This window comes from Penicillium brevicompactum, assembly GCF_028827555.1.
Source record: "Penicillium brevicompactum strain IBT 35665 chromosome Unknown utg000006l_segment0_segment0, whole genome shotgun sequence".
Taxonomy (NCBI): domain Eukaryota; kingdom Fungi; phylum Ascomycota; class Eurotiomycetes; order Eurotiales; family Aspergillaceae; genus Penicillium; species Penicillium brevicompactum.
Genome location: NW_026623209.1, coordinates 3,661,976 through 3,686,500, shown reverse-complemented (window position 1 = coordinate 3,686,500; position 24,525 = coordinate 3,661,976). Strand labels below are relative to the sequence as shown.

General features: G+C 51.1%; 13 protein-coding genes across 13 annotated transcripts; 8 read left to right on the top strand and 5 right to left on the bottom strand.

The window, feature by feature from the left end:
* Nucleotides 1-140: 140 nt before the first annotated feature.
* On the top strand, nt 141-749 carry N7506_009590 (uncharacterized protein; the record flags this gene model as incomplete). Its single annotated transcript, XM_056958883.1, has 3 exons — nt 141-305; nt 367-516; nt 645-749. The coding sequence occupies 3 exons, from the start codon at nt 141-143 to the stop codon at nt 747-749; spliced, it is 420 nt and encodes a 139-aa protein (XP_056808273.1).
* A 2,637-nt stretch (nt 750-3,386) lies between these two features.
* On the top strand, nt 3,387-6,170 carry N7506_009589 (putative mucin family signaling protein Msb2; the record flags this gene model as incomplete). Its single annotated transcript, XM_056958882.1, has 1 exon — nt 3,387-6,170. The coding sequence occupies one exon, from the start codon at nt 3,387-3,389 to the stop codon at nt 6,168-6,170; it is 2,784 nt and encodes a 927-aa protein (XP_056808272.1).
* A 1,023-nt stretch (nt 6,171-7,193) lies between these two features.
* N7506_009588 (isocyanide synthase family protein) lies at nt 7,194-8,642 on the bottom strand (the record flags this gene model as incomplete). Its single annotated transcript, XM_056958881.1, has 4 exons — nt 7,194-7,604; nt 7,669-7,790; nt 7,839-8,102; nt 8,153-8,642. The coding sequence occupies 4 exons, from the start codon at nt 8,640-8,642 to the stop codon at nt 7,194-7,196; spliced, it is 1,287 nt and encodes a 428-aa protein (XP_056808271.1).
* Nucleotides 8,643-9,645: 1,003 nt separating this feature from the next.
* On the bottom strand, nt 9,646-10,434 carry N7506_009587 (uncharacterized protein; the record flags this gene model as incomplete). The annotated part of the gene is made up of 1 exon (XM_056958880.1): nt 9,646-10,434. The coding sequence occupies one exon, from the start codon at nt 10,432-10,434 to the stop codon at nt 9,646-9,648; it is 789 nt and encodes a 262-aa protein (XP_056808270.1).
* A 300-nt stretch (nt 10,435-10,734) lies between these two features.
* Nucleotides 10,735-12,184, bottom strand: N7506_009586 (uncharacterized protein; the record flags this gene model as incomplete). The annotated part of the gene is made up of 3 exons (XM_056958879.1): nt 10,735-11,226; nt 11,273-11,873; nt 11,925-12,184. 3 exons carry the CDS (start codon nt 12,182-12,184, stop codon nt 10,735-10,737), a joined length of 1,353 nt encoding a protein of 450 aa, XP_056808269.1.
* A 314-nt stretch (nt 12,185-12,498) lies between these two features.
* Nucleotides 12,499-13,762, top strand: N7506_009585 (isocyanide synthase family protein; the record flags this gene model as incomplete). The annotated part of the gene is made up of 3 exons (XM_056958878.1): nt 12,499-12,835; nt 12,893-13,287; nt 13,334-13,762. 3 exons carry the CDS (start codon nt 12,499-12,501, stop codon nt 13,760-13,762), a joined length of 1,161 nt encoding a protein of 386 aa, XP_056808268.1.
* Nucleotides 13,763-14,104: 342 nt separating this feature from the next.
* Nucleotides 14,105-15,166, top strand: N7506_009584 (F-box protein; the record flags this gene model as incomplete). Its single annotated transcript, XM_056958877.1, has 2 exons — nt 14,105-14,615; nt 14,664-15,166. 2 exons carry the CDS (start codon nt 14,105-14,107, stop codon nt 15,164-15,166), a joined length of 1,014 nt encoding a protein of 337 aa, XP_056808267.1.
* A 547-nt stretch (nt 15,167-15,713) lies between these two features.
* N7506_009583 (uncharacterized protein) lies at nt 15,714-17,070 on the bottom strand (the record flags this gene model as incomplete). The annotated part of the gene is made up of 4 exons (XM_056958876.1): nt 15,714-16,031; nt 16,080-16,529; nt 16,576-16,774; nt 16,928-17,070. The coding sequence occupies 4 exons, from the start codon at nt 17,068-17,070 to the stop codon at nt 15,714-15,716; spliced, it is 1,110 nt and encodes a 369-aa protein (XP_056808266.1).
* Nucleotides 17,071-17,675: 605 nt separating this feature from the next.
* N7506_009582 (ATP19 family protein) lies at nt 17,676-18,089 on the top strand (the record flags this gene model as incomplete). The annotated part of the gene is made up of 2 exons (XM_056958875.1): nt 17,676-17,723; nt 17,811-18,089. The coding sequence occupies 2 exons, from the start codon at nt 17,676-17,678 to the stop codon at nt 18,087-18,089; spliced, it is 327 nt and encodes a 108-aa protein (XP_056808265.1).
* Nucleotides 18,090-18,679: 590 nt separating this feature from the next.
* Nucleotides 18,680-19,156, top strand: N7506_009581 (uncharacterized protein; the record flags this gene model as incomplete). Its single annotated transcript, XM_056958874.1, has 1 exon — nt 18,680-19,156. The coding sequence occupies one exon, from the start codon at nt 18,680-18,682 to the stop codon at nt 19,154-19,156; it is 477 nt and encodes a 158-aa protein (XP_056808264.1).
* A 544-nt stretch (nt 19,157-19,700) lies between these two features.
* Nucleotides 19,701-20,739, top strand: N7506_009580 (histidinol-phosphatase; the record flags this gene model as incomplete). Its single annotated transcript, XM_056958873.1, has 3 exons — nt 19,701-19,859; nt 19,912-20,448; nt 20,500-20,739. The coding sequence occupies 3 exons, from the start codon at nt 19,701-19,703 to the stop codon at nt 20,737-20,739; spliced, it is 936 nt and encodes a 311-aa protein (XP_056808263.1).
* A 386-nt stretch (nt 20,740-21,125) lies between these two features.
* On the top strand, nt 21,126-21,840 carry N7506_009579 (FKBP-type peptidyl-prolyl cis-trans isomerase; the record flags this gene model as incomplete). Its single annotated transcript, XM_056958872.1, has 6 exons — nt 21,126-21,259; nt 21,329-21,378; nt 21,448-21,508; nt 21,560-21,580; nt 21,685-21,726; nt 21,801-21,840. 6 exons carry the CDS (start codon nt 21,126-21,128, stop codon nt 21,838-21,840), a joined length of 348 nt encoding a protein of 115 aa, XP_056808262.1.
* Nucleotides 21,841-21,931: 91 nt separating this feature from the next.
* On the bottom strand, nt 21,932-24,173 carry N7506_009578 (putative triacylglycerol lipase (LipA); the record flags this gene model as incomplete). Its single annotated transcript, XM_056958871.1, has 10 exons — nt 21,932-21,947; nt 22,047-22,188; nt 22,244-22,379; nt 22,429-22,715; nt 22,765-23,018; nt 23,071-23,161; nt 23,207-23,274; nt 23,335-23,453; nt 23,505-23,619; nt 23,683-24,173. 10 exons carry the CDS (start codon nt 24,171-24,173, stop codon nt 21,932-21,934), a joined length of 1,719 nt encoding a protein of 572 aa, XP_056808261.1.
* Nucleotides 24,174-24,525: the final 352 nt, after the last annotated feature.

The window sequence follows — 24,525 nt, the reverse complement described above, 5'->3', positions numbered from 1 at the left end:
CTGGTACACGATTGAATATAATCGCACTATTGCGGAGTTGAGTGGGGTGCGTAGGGCGTAGAGATTAGTTGACTAGAAACCCCGCATTCCCCGGGGCCCTTCTGAGTCAAACACTTTAACCTCAGTCCAACACTTCCACCATGTCCAAGGTAGCACGAACCCCCGTCCGCACAGAGCGTGCGCCACTTCCACCGCCATTCCTATCGCAAGGCCTGGTTGTCGGAGATGTGGTCTACTGTTCGGGCCAGGTAGGAGCCGACCCGACCACGGGCAAACTGGTGGAGGGGAGCATCCAGAACCGAACGGTGGGAATTGATCTAATCTGTCTACTTGTACGGGAAGAATTCTGACTAACCTGGACGACAGCGACAAATCCTTCGCAACCTCAATGCCGTCCTCGAGGCCGGCGGGTCTAGCCTCCACGACGCGATCAAGGTCAACATTTTCCTGACCGACATGGCCGATTTCCCCGCTGTGAACGAGGTCTACGCGACCTTTTTCTCGGATCCTAAGCCGGTAAGTTGACATTCAAATGCGATGGAGATTTCCATCGGTCTAGACTTCCATTGCACGGCGTACAACGTACAGCGTGTACAGCGTGTGCGTATTTTTTTTTTCAAGTGGACCGTACTCATCATCACCAGGTGCGCACCTGCGTCAGCGTCAAGTCCCTCCCACTAGGAACGGATGTCGAAATCGAATGTTCTGGTCTGGTTACGAGTGGAAATGGGCGCAGTTCTAGACTTTGACAGGGTCTGCAGTGACGATGACGTGGAGAATTGGACAGCCATGCTCCACAGGGAGTCCTTTCAAAGACTTTGTTTCACGGCTCGGATTCGTGTCCACAAGTGACGGGTTTGGCTGTCTCCACCGCAGAATGGGAAGAGTCACATGATCTTTAATGGATGACATAATGGAAATTCGCCCAAGGATGACGAGTGGAGACGGCAGCTGTAGCGTTCAGGAACAGGACTAGCGGCCATGCTGGTCCTTGGTACACTTAATGACTTGACCCCTGATGTAAATATGCCTGAATTATACACAGATGGAAAATTGCAAAGAACTACGGAGTATAACTCCAGGCTATACATTTGTTCCTGTAACTCAAACCTTGATTCGAAAACGTGGCGAACCTGACCACTGAAACTTCGACATTTCTTTGTTCCTGCGTGTAATCTTGAATTCAGAATGCCGTGCAGTATGCAGCCGCCTGACGAAGTCAATTACACTGGGAAAATACGGAGTACGCGCATCAAGAATACCGACCCTATCGCAGTGATTGCAATTCACACCATTGGGCAAGAGATGACACCATGAACACGTGAGGAATGCGAAGTATGCGAAGTAGAAATGACGACAAGAATGAGGGGGAAAGCGCGCTACTCCATTCCGATCGCACGTGGTGTCTGTACTCTCTGTACTCCGTACGAGTATTGAATTCCTCGCCTCTAAAATCCTCAAAGCCACTTTCGCGACGGAGTATGGGAGTTCGTGCTATTTTCATCTTCTCAGACAGCCTAGTATTAAGGTGTGAAACATTCTTAATAGCTGCCGGGTCCAAAATTGAGACAGGGCCCATCCCCTGCATCGACAGATGACTATCGATCACTAGGGCTGTCACGCTGGCAAGGCAGATTCTTCGAATCCAGCAGTGATTCGAGTGATTCCACCAACAGCAAACAGAGGACAGAATCGCGCCGTGGGAGGACGGCGTCAAAGAGAAGTCCACCTTTGCCGAGAAGGTACAAGGCTGTAACCGGCGGCTGAAGGATCACGCTGATTTGACTTCTTTGTTGATCTCATGCCCGAAGGAGTCAAGTGCGCAAACACTAGCCGGGTACCTGTACGGAGTACGGAGTCAAGAGGTACAGGAGTACGGAGGTGAAAGAGGATACGGTAATATACAGTACACAATACAAACTTGTTACGGGAAGAGGACCCACTTAGTGGAGTCCGTCGGGCTAGACTGAACCTTGTGGGCTTTTTGCTTGCTTTTTTAACCGTTGATATTGGGATGCGCGGCTTGGCTGGGGCTAGCTTTGAACTTATTCTGGCCTTTTGAGTTGGTCTCCGGGGCTAGCGATCACTCTTCGCTCGGGCCTCTGTATCGTTTTCCCCGGTACAGAGTACGAGTACTTCTCATGGCGGATTTGAGATGCGATCCAATGTCAACTTCTATACTTCCAAGTACTCCGTACCACGGTGCAGCATCGTGCGTAAGTAGACCATGACTTTGGATACTCCGTACATGGGGTACAAGTCTTCCGACTCGTTCATCTGGTTCAATTGCTGGACAGGACTTGCAGTCTGCTTTTGCCGTTTGCCTCTTTTTTTTTTTTTTTTTTTTTTTCTTTTTGATTGTCGATCGTGAGATTCGCAATGGAGCAGGATTTGCCCCCGTCGCACAGACGACCTAACGGCGCAAAATGGAGATATCTCCCGAGAATTGTACTACAATACTCCGTACTTCGTTGGTGTCAGAAAGATGGGCTGGTGCAGGTATACTGACAGATGGTCCTACACGCACCGAGAAGACTCAGCATGGCTGCATGGACCCGTCATTTCGTGCCTGGTCTTGGCATTATGTAGGAAATCAGTAGCTCACCGGCTGGCACGTTCACTAGTAGCTTAGATTAGTTGTCAGCTTAAATTGTCAGAGTCAGCAGTAAATGTACCCGGAGTACGGAGTACTCAGTACTTAACAATTATTAAACCAAGGAAGATAGTATGGATAGTATGGAGTACGGAGAACATTAGTACAATAGTACGAAGTACTCGGTACTCCGTACTTCGTACACTTACGACAGGTTAGTGCGTAAGTTGGCGTAAATTGCGATACGGGAAATTAATTACCGTACGTTGTTGACTGCCCGCCCGCCTCATTCCCCCTAAGTCCTCTTTCGATCCTCAACTTCCATTCATTCACTCCTTTCTTTCTTTCCCCCTGTCAGCTTTGCTGTGTTTTCCGTTGATTTAGTTCGACGGCGTTCTCGACCTGGGATCAATTCCCCTTGCATCGGTCGCCTGTTCTTTGAACCCGTTGCCCTGACGGTATTCTACAGAAAGTCACTCCTTACAGCTTCTTCAAGCCCACACTCGCTTTTCCACACCATTTGTGGTCGTTTCAGAATTCGACACCCCTTTCCGTTCGTTTACACTTGATCGCGCTCGTCTGTTCAGTCTGTCTCATCGGTTGCCATCGAGACCTTGGGATACCTTCAATCATTGGAATCCCCTGTTGCAATTGGAATATATCAGATCGAAACCCGATCATTGTTGAAGATCGCCTGATACTTTTATGAAGTGTCAATAGACCGGTGCCAATCGCAATTTGTACACACTGACCTTGGACCCGCGCCGAGCGATCACGTACAGAATTGCCCAACATGCGTTACGACGCCATCTCCGTTCTCGCGGCCTTCATCGCCATTGCCGGTCTGGACATCGTCACTGCCCAGGATGCCGACACCCCCGTGGACCGACCGCGCTTCTACTTCCCCAAGGAAATCAAGCGGACCATTCGCAACAGTGCCCGGAGCGCTGATAACAGCCCTGGTTCGTTCTTGAACAGCATCTTCGACGACATTGTCCCCACCCAGAGCTCCGTCGCGCCAGAGGTTACGCCCACACCCGAGCCCTCCTCCGCCGCCGCCGCCCAGGAACCGCAGGGACACGAAGTTGTGGTGGTGACCATCTCTGTCGACCCCAAGAACCCAGAGATCACCCACCGCATCACTGGGACCACTACCGTTGGTGGAGAGCCGACTACGACCCTCACAACGACCACCCAACAGACCGAAGCTGCCAGTACTGATAACACCAGCAAGCAGGCAGCGGCCGTCGATTCATCCAAGGCCTCGAGCGCACCTGCTTCAACCTCTAGCGACAATCTGCTCGGTGATCTCGGTTCAGGCCTCGGCAACCTTCTTGGTGGAGACTCTACAACCTCGACCTCGACCTCGACTCCGGTGGCCGCGGCCGCTGCTACTTCGACCGCAGCTCCCACCACTGAACAGGTCACATCGACACCTGCCCAGGTTTCCTCCACCCCGGCGTCGACTTCCAGTTCTAGTGGTAACATCATCGGTGACCTGGGTAACGACGTTGGTGACCTCCTCGGTGTAGGAGGCTCCACAACTTCCACCGCGGCCTCTGCGGCCTCTGCAGCAGCCGCCTCAAGCGCGCCTGCTTCTGCTACCACATCTACTGCAGCAGCTGCCACCACCACGACCAGTGGTAACATTTTTGGTGATATCAATTCCGGCCTGAGTGGACTGCTGGGTGGGGACTCCACAACTTCCACTGCAGCTTCTGCGGCCTCTTCCGCTACCGCTGCGGCTGCCTCTACCGATGCCTCGACCACCCCCGCTTCGTCTGCCACTCCCTCTTCTAGCGGCAACATCCTCAGTGACCTGGGCTCGGATGTGGGTGATCTTCTTGGCGTGAACTCGAAGACTTCGTCTACTGCCTCGACCGCGGGCTCTTCTGACTCCGCAGCCAAGGCATCGACTACCCCGGCTTCCACCCCGCTCACCTCCAGCAGCAGCAGCGACAACATCTTTGGTGATATCGGTTCAGGTCTTGGAGGCCTCCTGGGCGGCTCAACCACCAGCTCTTCTGCCACTCCTACTGGTTCCAGCGTTCAGAGCCCAGAGTCCAGCAAGGCTAGCTCCACCAGCTCTGGATCCGATCTTCTGGACCTCCTGGGTCTGGGCGGCGACAAGAACAGCACCAGTGCTACTCCTTCTGGTACTGCTGGTCAGTCCACTATCCCAGTCAGCGTTCCCGCTTCTGCCACTACCTCAGCCACACCCACACCCACTGGTGACCTCCTCGGCGGCATTGGATCTGGCTTGGAATCACTCCTCGGTCTCAACACGACTGCCACTGGAAGCACCGGCCTCATCCCGACTGCTCCCAAGTCAACTGGTCTCATTCCTACTTTCCCGACTATCGGATTTGGAGGCAGCAGCACCGCTTTGATCCCAACTCCCACCAACCCCATCGGAACCATCCCCACGCCCCACGCATCTGGCTCTGAAACTTCTGCTACTTCCGGTGCTGGATCTGGATCTGGATCTGCCTCGGTCCCTGTTCTAGGAACAACTGCCTCCGCTCCCGGATCTGGTGCCCACGAAACCCCCAAGGTTCCCACGCCCACTTCCCACGTTGCTTCCATTCCTCTCTCGACCAGCGAACCCACCACAACCAAGACTCAGACCCCCGTGGAGCCCCAGACCACCGAGACTGAGACTCCCACTCCTTCCACCACCAATGACAACGATTGGATTCCCTCGACCATCCTGATCGTGCCAACCATTGCCACCACTCAGAGCACCACCTCTGGTGAGACCGCTAAGCCCACGGCAACCTCGCTCCCTGGCTCCATCACCCCTTCGAACGAAGTAACCGAGGCTCCATCTGACTCTATCCTGCTCCAGCTTGGTTTCAACGGCCAGCTGCCATGGTCATTTGTCGCCACCACGGCCTTGTCCTCGTCGCAGATCTTCAACTACACTCCTCAGGCCATTGAGAACGCTCTGCCCACTCTCTCGGCCAAGGATGCCCCTGTCATGTTCGCCATTGAGCCCTACTACAACTGGCAGGCCACTGGTTACAACGCGACTCTTGCCATCTTCTACTTCCCTCGCGACAAGGTCGAAGCTCTGAGAGCTCTCAAGTCCAACCCCAACTCAGCTCTCTACAACCAGGCTAGCGAATCCATCCAGTCCCTGATGAACATGGTTGACTCGACGATTCCCCTCGAGTTCTCGGGCAACTACCCCAGCAGCAACGGTGACTCCACTGGCAGCGACGGCAGTGACGGTGGCGAGGACGGCAACAACGATGGTGGTAACAACACCAACAGTGATGGCTCCGCCAGCAGCTCCAAGACCAAGGCCAGCTCTGTTGGCATCGGAGTCGGTGTCGTCGCTGGTGCCGCCGCCTACGGTGCCGGTATGTTCTGGGTTGCCCGCCGCTACCGCAAGAGAAAGCAGTTGCACCAGCGCTCCAGCTCCACCGTGGAGCAGATGAGCCAGGGTGGCTCCGCTGCCGGCTCTATGTTCGCTGCCGGTGGCCGTGCCCCCAGCCATGGTAGCCGTGGTACCGCCCGCTCCCAGATGATCAGTGCTCCCGTCATGGCGGAGAACTCCCTGGGATGGAACTAAATGCGCTTTCAATTGTACGACGTATAGACCCTTCCATCATACCCTACCTCCTTTTGGACCTTACGACGACAAATAGAGGGCCTTGAGCCTTCACGGTTCGCCATCTCGGCTTTTGAGATGACTACCCTTCATGCGCTCATGCTCTCGCCATCTGACAAGAGGCAGGGACAGAGAGACTGCACAAAACTTCTTCTTCATTGTCCATCATCCAACATGTCACATATCAGGTATTTCTTCTTTTTTGTGCAATTTTTTGATCGGCCACTCTTCTTCTCAACATGATACTCCGAGCGAGTTCCTCGCTGCGTGTGTCGCGTTCCTTTTTTTCTTCTTTTTCTTCTTGAACTATTCCCCCTTTTGTTCTCCAAATACTTTTATATCCCTTTACTCTCTTCAATGGCACTGGGATAACCAAATTTGGGACGAAATCATTTTTTCTTTTTTTTGGCTGGTGCCACTTGAAACCCTCTTATGAATTACTGGTTTTTGATGTCCCTTGGACTTGCACATTAATTTTGGTTGTGTGTGGCTGGGAATTGCCTCTGCTACTGCTCTGTTCTTCTCAGCGCTCACCTCCTCCCCTCTCCTTATCACTGACATCTCTCCCTGTCTCTCTGTTGAATTTGAATTGTTTTGTTTTGCTTGTGTACAGATGTATGAAATGTGTCCAAGTGTCTTGTGGCCTTGTGGATGTGGATTTGAGCCTGTGAATGAGATGACTAGATCTCCTTTTCTATAATTGTTTCATACTTTGTAGTCGGGAGCAGCGTAGGCCAGTCAGTAGCAGTCCTAATATTTTTCTATCGTTGTAGATCTAATGCTAGTGTTCTACCTGTACTGCCAAGGTTATGGATGCGTACAACGGATATCATCTTCATCCTGTTTAGTATATCGCCTTCGCCTAGGAGTACTGTACGAGACCCATGTATGACAATGAATGAGCACTATGTAATCCTGCCTATCCTATCTACATCACCATTGCACGTAGTAGCACAAAGTCAACTCCACCTGGGCAGTCTTGATTCAACATGATATGAACGTCACACTGTTGTGCTGCATCGCCAAAACCGCCAGTTTTTCCAAGTCAGAGTCAGAGAACTCTCCTCTACCCTTCTCGCCTCGGATAACCAAGTTCTGCCCATAATGATGTTCAAACTCCACATTGGCTTCCCATTTGAAGAGCGATGAGCTCTCACGGAAGAAATATGGCTGGCCGTTTTTCTCGACAAGTTCAAACTTCTGTCGATGCAATGACTTGTGCGCTGTGATGAACTTGCCGTTTGCAAGCACTGCAACACTACAGTGCCATGGGCTCATTGAGAATGAGTCTTGCTGAGGTATGAGCGGGCAAGATAACTTCGTCTGTCCCGATGAGGGATGGATAGAGAGTCGTAGTGAGTCAGGATAGATTTGACGCACAAGCTCGGCGTACTCCTAAAAAAAGTCAGGTCATGTACATAGCAGAAGAAGAAGAAAGAAAGAGAGCGAGAGAACTCACCACACCGCGCACTATCATCGCCTTTGCGATCAATTTTATCTTCTTTTTATACTGTTTCGGACCGGCGCAATCCCTGGTCACCGGGCTGAATTTTAGATCAACTTTCATAAACTTGTCATATCCTGGATAGAATCAGTAAATGATGAGCCAGGGGGCAACATCGGACAAACCATTATATGTTCGCAGATAATCCTCATCGGTCTTCAACAACCTATCGACATCAAACCCAGGCCATCCGCACCTCCGATGAATCTCAGCCCTCGAGATATCACAGAGCTTCACATATTCATCCTTGGAGATAGATATCCCAGTATAAAGACCTAGCATATTCATAATGCGGTGGAATTGGATACAAGCATATCCTTTTTCAACCGCGATCTTCCGCAGTCGATTCCCATATTCCCAGACTTCTTCATCAGGGATACCAGTCAGATCTAGATGATTAGTCTTCAGCTTCCAATATAATTTGTTGGTAAGAACTTACCATTATAGCAAATTCCATCCGTGACAATAACTACAATCGCACCAGGCGGGTACACAGCCTTGATATCTCGACAAAGATTGACCAATCTGGCCAATCCAAGCTCTTCACCCAAGTCCGGAAGCGGGCCTAGCACTTTGTCCATTCGATTGTTACTTTTCATCGGAAAAGCAGGTAGGACCATGGGGATTGCCCGATTGGCTGTGACATGTGTTTGCACCCGTGGGGTGAAAGAAGCGCGGCCGAGCCATTCTCCTATTGCAGACGTGCGTTCGTGAGAGCCATATGCCTCAACGATGTTCATTATATCTTCCGCTTTTGAACTAGTTGGATCGGGACATGTGCGTAGAATGCCATGCTGGGTCTCGTCGGCTTCAACTCTGGCGGCTGGTGGAACAGGCCTTGGTAGGGAGATTCGAGACCTGGTTAGCACGAACCGGTCTGAAAGAGAGCTCAGTAGAGTCGGTGCTTCGACTATTGCTGTGGCCAACATTGCGTTATCGTGGATCAATATGAATATGATAGAGAACGGGTGATGTTCAATCTAGGGGCCAAGAAAGGGATAGATTGGATGGCATGTCAAGTAGTGAACATATACTCCTTATAAGGTGACTATTCAAGTAAGTTGAGTTGAAGTCTAGTGGCAAATAAACCCTGGAAGCAACTAACGTTCTCCCTCGTGTCTTGTTCCCACGAAGTACCGCCGCCGCTACGCACCTCCGTCTCCGTCTCTTCGTATTGGTAATTAACACCGGTTCACCCTCGTTTTCAAGTTCCAAGGTAAGAGCTGAAAAGCTGACGAAGACCCTGGGCAGCAATGTTTGAGCCCATCACGTGTGCTGGTTCCTGTGCATGTCGTAAAATATGACTGTTTTCGTATGTCCGGATCGGGCAATTGATGAACAGAATAAGACATAGAGCCGCCTGACAGTTTCTAGTCATCTCCGCTGTACGAGTCTTGACGTTATTGTAGCTCATTCCATAAGCAGTTCCTGCTAATCTGACTATCCATGCATGATCGGGCGCAGAGGGGAGTTGCTTGATTGGGTTGACCAGGAAGCCCCTTACACAAATGGCCAAAGTTGAAGGCAGCCAACGAACCTCTTTGGAACATGATTGAGACTACAACACAATTACCTCGTGTTGTACTTTGAAGTACCAATGTTGATTGAATTTCTGGCTAATAAATCGGACTCCGGACATAGCACCTTTCTAGTAATAGGTCAAATCAGAGAGCAACCAGAGAGCGGCTCACATACAGTTCCCTGTCAATGCATCTAAAAAGCATGTAATATAGATGCACCGGGGAGGCCAACATAATGCATATTTTAGAGGGGTTGTCAAGAGGTTTGTTTCAAATCGGACGTTCAAGTCATCTGTGCCAAGGACGGAGTGCGAAGTATACGAAAAGGCTATAGTTCGGAGGTTGTACTTGGTCTCTATACTTTCGCCCAAGGAACCTTGAGAAACCTTGAGAACGAGTCCATTTGAGCATATCACAGGAAATACGAGGCCTCCCGCTCCCGCTCCCATCGGTATTCCATCCGCTTCGCAGTCTGCATGCCTACCTCGATGCCGCCATAATGCGCCGAAATAAACTCCAACATGACGTCCATCCCTGCAGTAATCCCAGCAGACGACCAGATCTCAATGCCAGGCAGCAGTAGTGAGCCAGATGTGTCTTTCGGGACAATGTCCCGTATCCACCGTTTGTTACGCTGCCAGCTTACTGTCTGTGATTTGCCAACGACATCATCGTAGCGGGCGGAGTTGGTGGTCGCTTGGCGATGATCCAGAAGCCCTGTCTGGGAGAGAATATGGCTGCCCGTGCAGATAGTGATGATGCTGTGTCGAACGTAGGGCGCCACGTCGACCAAGAAGTCCTGTACTTCCTTTGTGTTTGGAACTTTCTCGCCAGAATCATAGATGCGGTTCAAGCGGGTGCCTGGACCGCCGGGGATGATCAGCACGTCGACGGGCTTGATATCGCCACTCCCCGCCCCCGCTTTCAGAGTGGAAATCACGTCAGCGAAGGTGCATTGTGGCACCATTTGCTGGTTGCAGGCCGTGTTAATGGGGGGATTATCGAATTTCCAGGTTGCCTGACGGGGTGGCACTGGCTTCACGGAGACTGGATCGAGAGTTGCGGCTGATACAGTCAGAGTGATATCCGCAGTGTCAGGATATTGGCTACGGATGTTGAGAATATCGAGCGGGGCTGCCGCGTCTAACAATTGAAATCCAGGAAATAATGGAAGGTGGTAGTGAAGAGGTCTGAGTGTCATCTTGTGCGAGAATCGGCGAGAGATGAATGGTTGGAGAAAACGTGGTTGCATGATGTATTCGGAAGAAGTGGTAGAGTCTACTTTCAGGCAACAAAGGGAATATCAGCCCTAAACCTGTGAGAGCCTTAATTTGACCCCGCAGAAGCTAGACACTAAGCGATATAGAGTTGCTTAAGCTTGAATCTGCTCAAGGCTAATTTAAAAAAAGCTCAGCCAGGCTACACAGCCATCCTCGGGTGCTGACATCTAAGGTGATACTACATTGTACAGGGATCAGGTAACTAACATTGTGCAATGCTTCTAGGCCCCCGACAGGTGAGACCCAACTACAAACAACGCTCCAGTCAGAATGCAAATGCCCCCAAAGAGCTGCGCATACAGGTAGTCCCCTCCCCGCAGGGCGATCAGCTGCCCTGCAATGTATGGCCCAGTCAGGAGTGGAATACTATTGATCGTAGTGATCATCCCGACACGCGTGCCTGACCTTTCTGGGTCTTTCGAGCCGAAGTATGCATTGGCGGCGGGCAATTGACTTTGGGCACAATTGACCAGCAGCCCGTACACGGTGGCCCAGACAAACATGCTGGTGTGGGTGTGCACGCCTATCCACCCGAGAATGGCGATGCCGCAAGGGATGGAGACGGCAATGCAGGTCCTCACCGCACCCAACCACCGATCTGCCACGAATGCAGATACAATCCGGGAGGGGATACCTACACCGTTCATTAGGATCAAAAGGAGAAGTGAGTCGGTTGCTGAAAATCCTGCGTGGGCTTGGGCATATTGGCGGAGCTGAGGTAATTAGTTCGAGGAACGGATCAAACGAAGTGAAACTCACATAGATGTACGCAAAGTAAATCCCTTCGAAAATCAGGAACGAGCCAATTGAAAAAAGGAGGTAAGGGCGTTCGCGAAACGCGCTAAAATCCACCCAGGGAGGAGGCTTGCGAGGCTTGATCCTAGACCGGGTGAATGTGACGATGATAACACTGTTGACCAGGATGATAAGCGTCATAACTCGGACTGTCCATGCAAATCCAATGACGTTCAGGCATTTGTATGCGATCACAGGGAAGACCATTCCTCCTGTCGCGGCTCCACATGAAGCCAGTGAGACAGCCATCACCCGTTTGGTCTTGAAGTATGTCGCGTATAGCGCGATCATTGGGCTAAACAGGAGTCCGTGGCCAATGCCACTGACAACACCCTGCGCTAACCAGAAATGCCATAACTTTGTGCCGAAGGAGGTTGCCAAAGCGCCCATAACTTGGAAGAAGCAGCCAGTCGCGATGCAGTACCGGAGGTAACCTGCATCCATGGTTCGACCGGATAACATAGCCAGGAAATGGACAAGGAACATCTGCAGGGCTCCGATCCACGATGCATTGGCTGGGCTGACATTGAGATGGCTAACGTAGTATTCTTGGAAGAATCCATAACTTTTATGCATCAGTGGGTGAGATCGACATTGAATGTGAGGCCTGTCTTACGACGTGATATAGCCCCATACGTTGAATACAACCAAGTGACCCGTCAGCACTTGCGTCCAGGCCACAAGTCCACCGTCCGGGATCTCATTATTTTCAGCCTTTTGCTCTTCGTCTAGCTGGCGCGGATTTGGAGGAACGAATAGCGGTGATTCTTCTGTTAAGGTCGCAGTATAGGTGGTAGCCGAGGTCGTGTAGGACTCAGTTGTTGGATGCGATTGAGCTACCTCATTGGTTGTATGGGATGTGAAAACTTGGCCCATTTTCTCTGGAGACGCAGAAAGGGTGTCTCCGAGAATTTAAGGGAAGTCATGCCTTGGTGGCGAGCTGAGATCAGCTATATACAGTAAGGCCGCGTGGGTAATGTGACTCCTCGAATGCTACATTGCGGAGTCAAATATCCACTTCCTGCAGAGTTTATGCAGTCACTACATTTGTCACCACATGTCTTGGATGAGTACAAAACCTGAATAAATTACTGTAAAGTACGGGGTATAAAGTCGCTGCGCTGCATTCGGGTCCGCCACGCGAGGACATCTACGTCAGCTCACTCTTCGACTCCCCTCTCGTCTTGACAATGAAGTTTGAATATGCCCCAGAGCAAATTCCCGATAAGGTGGTTGAAGTGCTAAAGCGCTTCTCTCTCCATTCAAGTAATGGATATGACGCCGGAAAGGTGTTTGAGACCGTGGTGGACAAGCTGAAGACTGATATCGCAGCCAACCAACCAATAACAATGGTCCTTCCGGCATTCCCATGGAAGAACCCAAATCAGGACAAAGTCCTTGGCGAAGGTATTGACCTGGGAGAAGAACTAGGGCTTGCTAAACTGAATCAATTATGTGAGGACATCTCAAAGGTGTATCCTTATGGGGCACGGCTGATTCTCATCTGCGATGGACCCGTGTATAATGGTAGGTTCTCCCATCGACCTCGGGAGTAGTGTGGTTAGTGAGTAACCAACTATCCAGACTTGGTCGGCGTATCCGACGAAGAATACTACGAATATGGAATGCAGTTGCGCCACATGGCCCGGGAGAAACAGTTCTCTTCTATTCAATTTACGCGACTGATGGATCTGATGGGGCTTGGCGAGGGAGAGAAGATATCCAAGGCAGAATATCTGCGTCTGGTGTCTATTTGCAGAGAGAAATTGATGTCTCCCGCATACTTCGATCCCAAATTTGACATCGAACATGAATTGAACACCAACCCTGATACCAAGTCGACATATGACAGCTACTTCGCTCGCATCTCAGAGGACCTCAAATGGTCCAAATGGCTCGATCCTGTTATCGCACAAGACCAGGTGCTTTATGCGGCTGAGGTCTCCAAGATGGCCAAGACTATGATCACCCGGCTCATAGTAAGTGATGTTATTCAAATTTAGACCCTTCTGACACACCATACAGGCATATGAATCCGTCATCAATGCGGCACTGGGAAAACACATTCGTCTTTCTATCCACCCATCTATAGGAAGGAACAAGATCTCCATCCCTCTCCTGCGACAAGGTGACCAATTTGGTGACATGCCCTGGCACGCAAGTGTTGTGGTACTGTCCAATGGAACTGTCAAAACGGGGTGCTCTCGAGAATTTCGCAAATTGTATGATATCGTCATGAAGAATGGTCGGCCATACTACTTCAGGGAACCGAGTCCGATGTATGAGTGGGCCGCGGAGGTTGAGTTCGAGCACGACTACAACGGCTTGATCGTGAGGAGCTTGGGAACTACGATGCTGGGTAGGGATGATCGATTGAAGCTTGCTCGTCTGATCATGCAGCACCACAATAAATCTGTGCGGGTGGAAGGATTTGAGGTGCCCAATGATGCTTGAACATGGTAAAGAGATAGTTACGATGTGAACTTCAACTTCTGATTCTACAAATATCTATCAGGTTGTATAGTTACCTAGGTAGAGATGACGGGCTCACTTAATTATGAAAGTAACTTCGGCATTGACTCTATCTCTATCTCTTTGGCTTCATTATCACTTCTCTCAGCGGCAGATTATCATTTCTTATTCTCTTACCATCACTTCACTTCTCTCTGACCCTCACTTATCTTCCCATCACTTCTATCTTTTCATCGCTTCTATGCTTTCATCGCTTCTCTTACCTCTTACCATCTCTCCAAGCCTTTCCTTGTCAACCCCTCTTCAAAACTATCTCCCAATCCCATGTCTCCAACAGACCAACTCCCACCTAGCCTCGAGGGATCGCCCCTCAAGGCGCTGCCTAATGAGATCCTAGCTCAAATAGCAGGATACCTGCACACAAGGGACCCAAGCTCCCAGGGCCTCCTGAACCTCCGGCTAACATGCCAAAAGCTCAATGAAATAGCCAGCCAGAGGCTATTTCGCAGAAGGAGCTTCAATCTACATCGCATGCCAGACTGCCTCATAAACCTGCAGCCAGTTCAGCGGAAACTTGGGCTCTTGACAAACTATGCACGACACGTGCGTGTCGTGCACATCGAAAACCGAAACCATTGTCGGCATGACGATGAAGATGAGGGGTGTCCTCTCGCCGCCGTTCGATACCTGGAAGGGATCTCTGGACTGATCCAGCTTAAGATTGCTGGAAAAGGGAATGGTTACCAGATCATCAATCAGGAATTCCACGCCCTATTACAGCAGGCGAGCGTCCTAGCGCCGCCGCAGGACCGGATCTTTCAAAACCTGCGTTCCGGTAAGTGAGAAACTGCTTTATCTAGTGTCTGTGTCTAATTATGTGGAGTCGACATTGTCATTGGACAACAAGCGCAGAGCCCTGCAGGAAAGTCCCAAAGCCCAAGGGGTCTTGGAATCCTGTTTTTCATCCCTCAGCTCCGAGAACTCTTCCTTCGCCACGCCATAATCACATCTGAATTAGGCGTCCGAGACCCTGCGGCCCACGTAGGGTCTACCGGCCTAAGAACTTTGCACTTAGGCGACTGCCAATTGGATTTCAGGGTGCTGGCCGATATTCTCTCCCTCCCCTCGACGCTGAAGCATCTGGTGCTTATTCACAACCAGCATCGACCCGATCCCGCTCTGGCACCAGATGTTTTCCCCCTGGAGGAGTATCTGGAAGGGGAGATCTCAACAGAGGATGTCTTCGGTGGAATCTGGCGCCAGCGCCAGTCTCTAGAGACGCTGGTGGCACACGATCTCAGAGACGGTCTGAGATCGGACCGTTTGTACGAGTTGATTTCGCAACACGAGGCCGAATTCCCGGCGTTTGTGACATGGCGAATTTGATTTAATTTGGATCCGGCGCGCTTGTTGTTTACGATGTGAGTGCAACAACTGAATTTGCGGGTCCTGCCCGCTGAGGAATCTCCTGTATCTGTGCTTCTTCCCCCTGCGATTCTTGACGATTGAGAGCACGCCGGAGGATCAGCATCGGTTTCCTTGCTCTCGCTGCTTGTTTGCTCACCCGATCATTTTTTGGGCACATGTGCTCGCTTGCTGCACGCCAGATGAGACATTTTGCATGCTTCTTCCTTACCTGGAGCTGGTTTTGGTGCACATTGCTGGAATGGGGGCTCTTTTTCTGCGAAGAGAGACCGTGTATGATCTTGTGGGGGGTGTCAGAAGGTGGGGTCAGGATGAGGCTGGCATCCTACAGTTCCCTAGAGATATTTTGCTATGATTTAATGTTCAGTTGATAGTAATATGTTTCAATGGATATCAGTAGTATGGATAGGAGATCACGGAGCGGAAAGTGGTATATACAAGAAATAGGAGAGGTATCGATGGAGAACACTCGACCGTGATATGCTCATGAAAAAGGGTAGGGGCTCAATCATTCGTTCTTCTTCTTCTCCTCATTGGAAGAAGATCCAAACCAGCTCGTCAGCGATGCAATCCCACCGGATCCTCCCGACTGGCGACGGAGCTCACGTGCTCGTTCCATCTGGGCCTTGTACTCATCCCATGACAGATTAGCCGCGGCGGCGGCGCGAACCTCCTCTTCCTGGGGAGGCAGGCTCTTGCCAGGCAGAGGGCGAACAGCAGCTTCACCACCGTAAGCGCGCAGACCAGTGCGGAACGCCCATTCGACGGCTTCATCGACAGGGTGATCGAAGATATATGGCAGGAAGGGGACCACAGCGAGACCCAACTAAATTTGTTAGTATCGTCGCCTATTGTGGCATTCAGAAATACTTACCCCGATAGGAGTCCAAGTCCGAATGAACGAGGTCTTCACACCCTTGACCATCTTTCCAGAGTATCGCACCACGCTGTGGATGGTGAACGCAGGCAGACCCATACTGGCGATGCTCTGGAACACGGCGCGCTTAGCCATGACCATGCGGTAATCTTCCGCAAGTGGGATCTCGGGCGTAGGCCAGTGGGGTGTGTCCTTGGATTCTTGGTTGCCGATTTTCATGTTGCCAGTGGCCATGCCCTTGATGATCTGGTCCTGCGAGGGCTCGCTGGCGTCTTTATAGGCATCCCCGGTGGGAGCGAGAGCCTTCCAGTTTCGCAGGTAGGCCTTATAGCCCTCGTGGCCGACATCGCCTAGGAGGTAAGACCACGAGATTCCGTAGGCGGAGCGTACTAGCCACGGATGCGCAATTGGGCGGAAGGATTCGCCAATGTCGGAGGTGTAGGCGACCTGGGAGAGGTTAGTGGGAGTTGGCGTGGTCACGGGGCGATCGTACATAGCGATGAGCGGAGATTAGGATTGTGCGAACGCGATTGGCGTAAGCAGCATAACGGAAGGGAGTGTCTGTAGAGTCGACGGAGCTGTCCGAGGATCCCATGGTTAGTGTGTTGTCAGGAGGTAGAGTGTAGAGTGTAGAGTGTAGACGTGTAGAGTGTAAGAGTGAGCCAGAAATGATCGGCGGAGGTGCGGAGAGGCTATGTCATAGGCCTCCACGCGACCATTTCCGGCCCTCTCTTTTCCTCTCTTTCTCTGTGAGCTTGTTTTGTTTCCCTCTTCTTTTTCTTCTGTTTGCTCTTCTCTCTTTTTCTTTTGCGCGGGAAAATAAGTAAAACCATAAATCAACGTACTATCCGGAATATAGGTCATCGTAGAACTCGTCTTCACGGTCTACCAATTGTTGTAATTTGGCAGGGAGCTTCTTCTGAATTACAGGCTTGTCCAGCAATTCCTGCGGAGGAGTGGGCTCCTCTGATCGACTACCCCAGACCATACTCCGTACAGTAGAGGGTGTTCAATGAGGTCGCTAAGAGGAAGAGAGAGAAACGAGGGACAAAGGGAGCGGGGAGAAAAAGGCATGCAAGGGAGACATTTGTATTATTAAAAGCTCTCAGATCAACCGCACTGCACAGCCGAAATGCACAGCCATAGCCGGGGTATACATCCATTGTCCGTGGAATAGCCCGAGGTAGTCTCCCGCGATCCGGGGTAGAACTCCTCCGTGCTGAAGCGTAAATAAGTAGATACTGCACTACGATCCGTCTCAGGGCCAGCTTCCACCAGCTTCAGTTGACAATTCCGAAGCTTTTGGCGGGAGGAATTCAAGATTCGGCTTCTGGACATCTCGGTCCATCTCTGTCCGTTGCATCAGATGGTCTCCAGTTGCCCGAAACAACCGGGGAGGATCGGACGCAGGCGGGTGGTGGAGATGTTGTCTTACCTAACTGCCATGTCAGGTGACTCCAATGTCAGGTGATAGAGCTAACCCAATCAGGAAAGGCGGTCTCCGTGCCGACCTCGTCGTTTGGTCCAAGCCTGAGGATTCCGTCCACATCGCCAGTTGAACCTTTAGCTGAACCTCAATTCAAATCCTACAAAATGGTTGTCTACTACCAGATCGCCGGCAAGAAGGTCGGCTCCCACGTCGTAAGTGTCCCTCCCGCCTGCGCCCTGATCCCTGTCTCGGTACGACTCGGCGAACGAAAGCTGATCGGGTCCTTGTTACCCTCATAGCTCGCCATGGCCACCCTCGGCAGCATCTTCGCCGGTTCCTGGCTCGCCGCTGGCGGTGGTGAGAAGCCCAAGACCGCCCAGGGCCCTCCCATCAACGCCTCCTCCAAGGATGAGGAGAACTTCATCCAGTATGTTCACGTCCTGCCGAACGGCCCTTCGCAACCCCCGGACCGAGCGAAATATATATGCAACCCGAATTGTTTGCTGACCACTCGCTTCTCACACAGGAACTTCATGAAGGAGGTCGATGGAGGCGAGAAAAAGCCCGCTCAGCACTAAACCACCACTCGATACGGTTTTTATTGATGGAGCGGTCGATCATCAGCACATAGGACTCTGAATTGAACTATACTGCCCGCCCGCTCTGGTGCCATTTCTAGCGCGCTGTGTATCCGCCCTTCGGCGTTCTGGTCACGATTCTTCGAGCTACCTGGACCGGTCTTTGAATGTCGGATGCGGTTGATCTGTATATAGGAGGTGTGTACGCTGCATAGAAGAATTTCCTCCTGATACGGGTCCTTCGAATGCGCCTGTTTAGCCCGAGAGCTTGGGATGTGAAGGTGTGGCACGACTTGCACGTTCGCATCGGGTCACTCGGAGTCTTGATAGCCGTGAGAATACTGCGCCGATGATCAGCTTTCTCGGGCGCTGACAGCTCACGTGTAAAAATACCTCAGTCATTTGTAGATTGCTTTGGGAAGCTGTAATTGTGATAAACCTCTCTGTCCGCCGAGTTGATCCCCTTCATTTAATTTGTTCGATAACCGTCGCCAGCCGAGCTATTTCCGGGAGCTGCCAAAATTGGAGTTCATCGCAATCCATTCTCAGACGCTACCTTATTTGGCCAACCCCCAAACACCTTCGCCAATATGAAACCCCTCCCCTTCCCATTCCCGTTCAATATTGGCACCGATATCGTCCACATCCCTCGAATCGCCCGCCTTCTGGCCCAACCAAACTACCTCCCACGCTTCACGCGCCGCATCCTCTGCGACTCCGAACAGTCCGATTTCACAAAACGTTTCCGTGAATCCCTCCAGGCTCGCGCCGTCTACCACCAACAGCCACCTCCCGTGCCCGCCGACGTGACGCGCTGGCTGGCCGGGCGCTTCGCGGCCAAAGAGGCGGCCCGCAAGGCGGCACCAGAGGGCGCTGCATCAATTGGCTGGAAGGACGTGATGATCCGTGTGCAGGAGGATGGGGGCGCGTTTGGAGTCGGTGTCAGTCGCCGGCCTGAGATCGTCTATCTTCCACCGGAAGATGGGAGCCACGAGGGGAGGGTCGCGAAGCTGTCCATCTCACATGATGGGGAGTACGTCGTGGCTACGGTTCTGGCGGCGGGTTGATAGTTGCGACCCGATGCTACACTGGACTTGAGGAGCTTGACGCTCCAACACAGAATGACTTCAAGGCAATGGTCAGGTCAGACCAGACGCTGCTTGCGACAATACATCGCATTAATTCTGCGGGAGAATGGGCAAATGGCAACTATGGTCTACTCGCGCTTTTGCGATGAGGGACCCTTCGCGCTCTACTAGGACTCTTTGCCGGACTCCAAGCTCACCGCGCGCTTACCGAACCGGACGAAGAGCCTCCTTTATGGATAAGCGTGGTCCCTTCTCAGAAGAACATATCTGTATATAATTGCCCGGTTGTCCATTGGAGTCATGTGGGGAGGTATAGTTCCCGAGATGCAGCGGGACGGAAATCCTTATCGCCCAACTCTTCCAAGGTTCCCCTCGGCCATCACTCCGACTGCAATAGAGAATCATAGAGTACGTATCCAACCACTCATATCTCATATTATTTCCCTTTTCAGTTCTGTCTGTTTAGTAAAAATTGCGAGCTTCCGAGCTTCCGAGCTGCTGCTGACCGTCAACAGACGATACAATGCCGTTCTCCCACCACAGCCACTCCGGCCAATTCTGCCCAGGTCATGCCAAAGACTCACTGGAAGATGTGATTCAAACGGCAATTAGCAAGAAAATGCAAGTTTTCTGCCTGACTGAACATATGCCCCGCCATAAAGAAGATTTCTACCCGGAAGAAGTACGCAATATCCCTCGATCTATGAAACCCAATATTGACCACGTCCCTTCAGGTTGAATCCGGCAACACAGAAGAGAGCCACGCAGCCAATGAAGCAGCTTACTGGGAAGAAGCACAACGGCTACGGGAAAAGTACGCCTCCCAGATCAAGATCATCATTGGATTCGAGATCGACTGGATCAGACCCGCCTCTCGAGACTTGATTGATCGCTCTCTGGCTCGATTCCCCTTTGAGTTCTTTATTGGATCAGTTCATCATATGCACACTGTGCCGATTGACTATGATCGACCCATGTATGAGCAGGCGAGAGAGTTAGCGGGCGGTACCGACGAGCGACTGTTCGAGGACTACTTCGATGCGCAATTCGATATGTTGCAGCAATTGCAGCCGATGGTGGTGGGTCATTTTGATTTGATTCGACTCAAGTCCGATGATATGGAGCGCAGTTTTACGGAGTGGCCCGGGGTTTGGAGTAAGATTCTACGGAATTTGGATCTCATTGCTTCCTACGGTGGCATGCTGGAGCTGAACTCGGCTGCTCTGCGGAAGGGTATGAGTGAGCCATATCCCAAGGCTGAAATCTGCAAGGTATGTGCTGTTTCCCATGCATGCGGATCGTGTGCTAATTAATTGCCCCAGGAATTCCTGGCACGAGGCGGCCGCTTCGTTCTGTCTGACGATAGTCATGGTGTTGACCAGGTGGCCTTGAACTTCCACCGGGTGTTGGATTTCTTGGACCTTGCGGGCATTACTACGCTGCACTATCTACAGCTTGGGGTGCCCTCGGTGTCAGCTATTGTCCCCGATGCGCGGTTCCCCCAAACGCAAGTTGCAGAGGTTTCGGTGGAGGAGTTGCGCAAGATGGAATTTTGGGTCTAAATAACTAAATCCGATGCTGCATATTATCCAGTCCCATGTGCTATTCCAACGCATATGTAGATCCCGAGACCCAATGGAGTAATCCGGAGCTCTTTGTCGTGTAAGGAGGCCAGTGCAGGCAGTTTCATTGGCTTCTTCTTTTCCAATCATCGGGAATGCTCCAACCATGTGGCATCGGTGCATTTCCCCGCCGATCATATCTTCGTAAAGGTGGAGTAATGAGCATTGAATGTTGGATATTGTTCTCGAAGTAGAGTAGAGAAGCGAAACAGTCGAAGCGCCGCATTACGTTCCGCTTAGGAAAGAAAAAGTGGATCTGCCCCTCGATCTCCCCTCCTCAGCTTTCTGACCTTCAATCCTCTTTCATATCACTACAATCATTCACAATGGGCGTTGAAAAGACAATTTTGGAAAACGGCAACGGCGTCGACTACCCTAAGGTGGGTGAGCGCGTCGCTATCCACTACCGTGGCTGCCTCTACGATCCCTCTAAGGAGGCTGAGCACTTCATGGGCGCCGAGTAAGTTACCTTGCGTTTCCCTCCCAGCGCCAATACTCACACCTTTCTAGGTTCGACAGCTCTTACAAGCGCGGTACCCCCCCTCGCCACCCCCATCGGTGTCGGTCGTCTCATCAAGGGTACGTCTCTGGTGTATTGAGCGCAAGCTTGCGCATAGCTTCTGCAATGAGTGTGCTGACTGAATTCAGGCTGGGACCAGGGTGTCCCCCAGATGTCTCTCGGTGAGAAGGCTATCCTGACCATCTCTCCGTAAGTTGAAGTTCTATGCCTCCAGTGTGAATCCTGCTAACATGACCACAGCGACTTCGGCTACGGTGCCCAGTATGTACCCCGAGAACCCCGCTACTCACGGCTTGATCCCACCCCAAATATAACCCGCACTTTTGAGATATTTGAGAGAGATGAAAACTAACATGATATTCTAGGGGCTTCCCCGGTCTCATCCCCGCCAACTCCCAGCTTGTCTTGTAAGTTCACTGCCGCTACAGATCTGGGTGTTGTCACGGGTCTAAAAAAGAAACTCATACTGACATTGTCACAGCGAGGTCAAGCTTGTTTCCATCGGAACCAAGAGCATCTAAATTTAACCTTGGAAGATATGGATCATGAAAAGGCAGATACCTTTGGATCACGCCTGTTTGCCTACTTCAGTGAACAGGTCCCTCAGTGAAATCAAAACTCGTCTTTGCTGTCCATGGATTTAGCTCTTATAGCGAATCATTTGGACTAGCGCATCTTTACCATCTCGTATACAGTAAATTGTGTAAACCCCAATAGCTTGTCTCACCGTGCAATGCTGTTGATATACTTGATCCCAGCAGTGCGATACGTATCGCTCTCCACATAGCTCTCATTCCGGGGCAAACGAAGTACAAAATTCGATACCGAATTGCCAAATGTATATTCCGGCCATTTTGAAACATCAGACACTAAAGCAAGTCAACACACAGCCCCAAGAAGACCACGATATAGAGAAAAACATACCACCATGCCCGTTAGGATCCAGATCTGCCACGAAAGAAGTCCACATCCGCGCTGCCAGCTGTCCCAGTTCCAAGCGTGCTGGATCACTCCCTAAAGGAGTGATAGTTTGCACAGGATTTGCAAAAACGAAGGGAATCTGTGGACTCAGGTCAACTTCTCTTCTTCAGCAATGGATTCAAACGTACCTCTGCAAAATGCTGCACGCCGATCGTCGTCGAACTATTTAATGCAGCCACGTCCCATCGATAGGAGAATACATTCTTTTTAAACCCAGACATGGTCTGCGCTAGCATTCGTCGCGGTCCCACCATGGTCAGATCACCCGCCATAGAGGAGTAGCGCTTATACATCAGTCCCAAGGATGGCCAAGTGACATTGCCCCAACCATAGGGACATCCAATAGAGGAGATGTTAGGGTAGTGCGATACAAGCTCCGTGGCCTGAGTGCGGTCCAAGACCCAGCGTTTGGATTCTGGGGACTCGATTAGCATTTTGCGATCAGTGATCAACAATATACGTACTCGTCAGCTCATCAATGCAGTCATCCTCAGTGTCTGTGCCCGTAGTCCCGAAACTGGTTCCTTCGTCTGTGTTCGTGCCGAGAAGAATGGGCACTTTGGCTACTTTGCCTTGCTTATAGCTGATTTGGGGATACTGAGTTACGAATGACCCGTCGATGGTTGCGAACCACTCGAGTCCCTCGTATGCGGCGTTGTACAAGGTTGTGTATGGCAATTCGCGGAGACATTGCAATGTATTGCTGGACTCGGTGCATCTGATGTATACATGTTAGTATTTATTGGCTGAAAGACCGGATATGGACGTACCCAGCTCTCTCGACAATTCGATCATACATGGGCTGATGCCATTCAGTGCCGTTGTATGGGGGGCCGATGGCATTGCCAGAGTCCATGATTGCTGGCTTTGTTAGTAGCTTTCGATATGTTGGGGAAGTGTACGAACCAGCTCGGAAAAGACCCTCGTTATTGCCATTGTTCGTTACCAGATGAATTCCAACACTGTATGCACCTCTGTTATCATAATCAGCATCTGATAGAAGAATAAATACTTGGTACAGCCTTGGAACTCACGCAGACTCGCCCCATATGGTGATCTTATCCGGATCTCCACCAAATGCTTCGATATTCTTCTTCACCCACCGCATGGCAGTACGTTGATCACGGAGAGCGAGGTTATTGTAACCCTCAGCCTATGCTACCTGTGAGCGATCTGGAGTAGTCACAGTGGAAACTGGTCTTACTCTCACTTCCTCCGAGTCCAGGAAGCCAAACGCTGCTAACCGATAGTTGATAGAAACACCCAAAACTGGCTTCCCATTCAAAGCACTCTGTTCCACAATATAGCTCATGTTGTATCTGCACATATCAGTGATTAGACGAACCAACCCAATCCTCCACATGGGAAATCAATTAACCTACCTCGGATCTGCAGTGGCTCCCTGTGTCCATCCACCGCCAAAGATCCAGATCATGACCGGCAACAACTCGTCCTGATCTGTTCGCGGGCGAATGATGTTCAAATTGTGGCAATCTTCGTTCAGGGTGATGAGACCCTGATTAGCCAGGTTTGTTGTGTCGGATCCATATGCCGGACAGTCGTGGCCATACTGAGTGGCATTGTAATGTACCGTGCTGGAGGTGGTGCTTTGGCCTGTAGAAAGTTCGTATACACCGGAATCGCTGTCATTAGAAGTATATGTGGATTTCAATTCGGCTGGTGTAAAGCGAGTAGGCTGGTCAGCATACTTTATACCAAGGAACAGATCCTGGCTGAATTGTGGGAGAGATCGTCCTATAAATATGGTTTTGTTGCTTTTGCTGGTTAGGGTTACAGTCGGCGGGGTTGACGTGCTCGTTTGAAGGCTTGCCACTGCCTCAATGAGCATGGCAAGAAATGTGAAGAATATCATTAAGGGCTTTGGAATTGGAAGCATGCTCGATACTGTCTTGATACCTCCGCTCTCGCGGAGGGTAGTAGACAGGGGACCTTATGTTTATATACCCCAAGGCTCCAACCGCCAAGTCCCTCATAACCGGAAAAATAGATTGGCGAATTTAGTGCCCAGGTGATTAAGGAATATAATCAGGAACATCATGCAACTGCAGGGAGCAAGCAGATTAAGCTTGCTTATAGGCGGAAAAACAGAGCTGGGGAAATTTCGGGCCAATGTCTCACCCCGCAGAAATCCCCACAATCCCCAATTCTCTATTCACAGCTGGAAGACTTTCTTTACTCAACCAGTTATAATTACTCGATGGCGG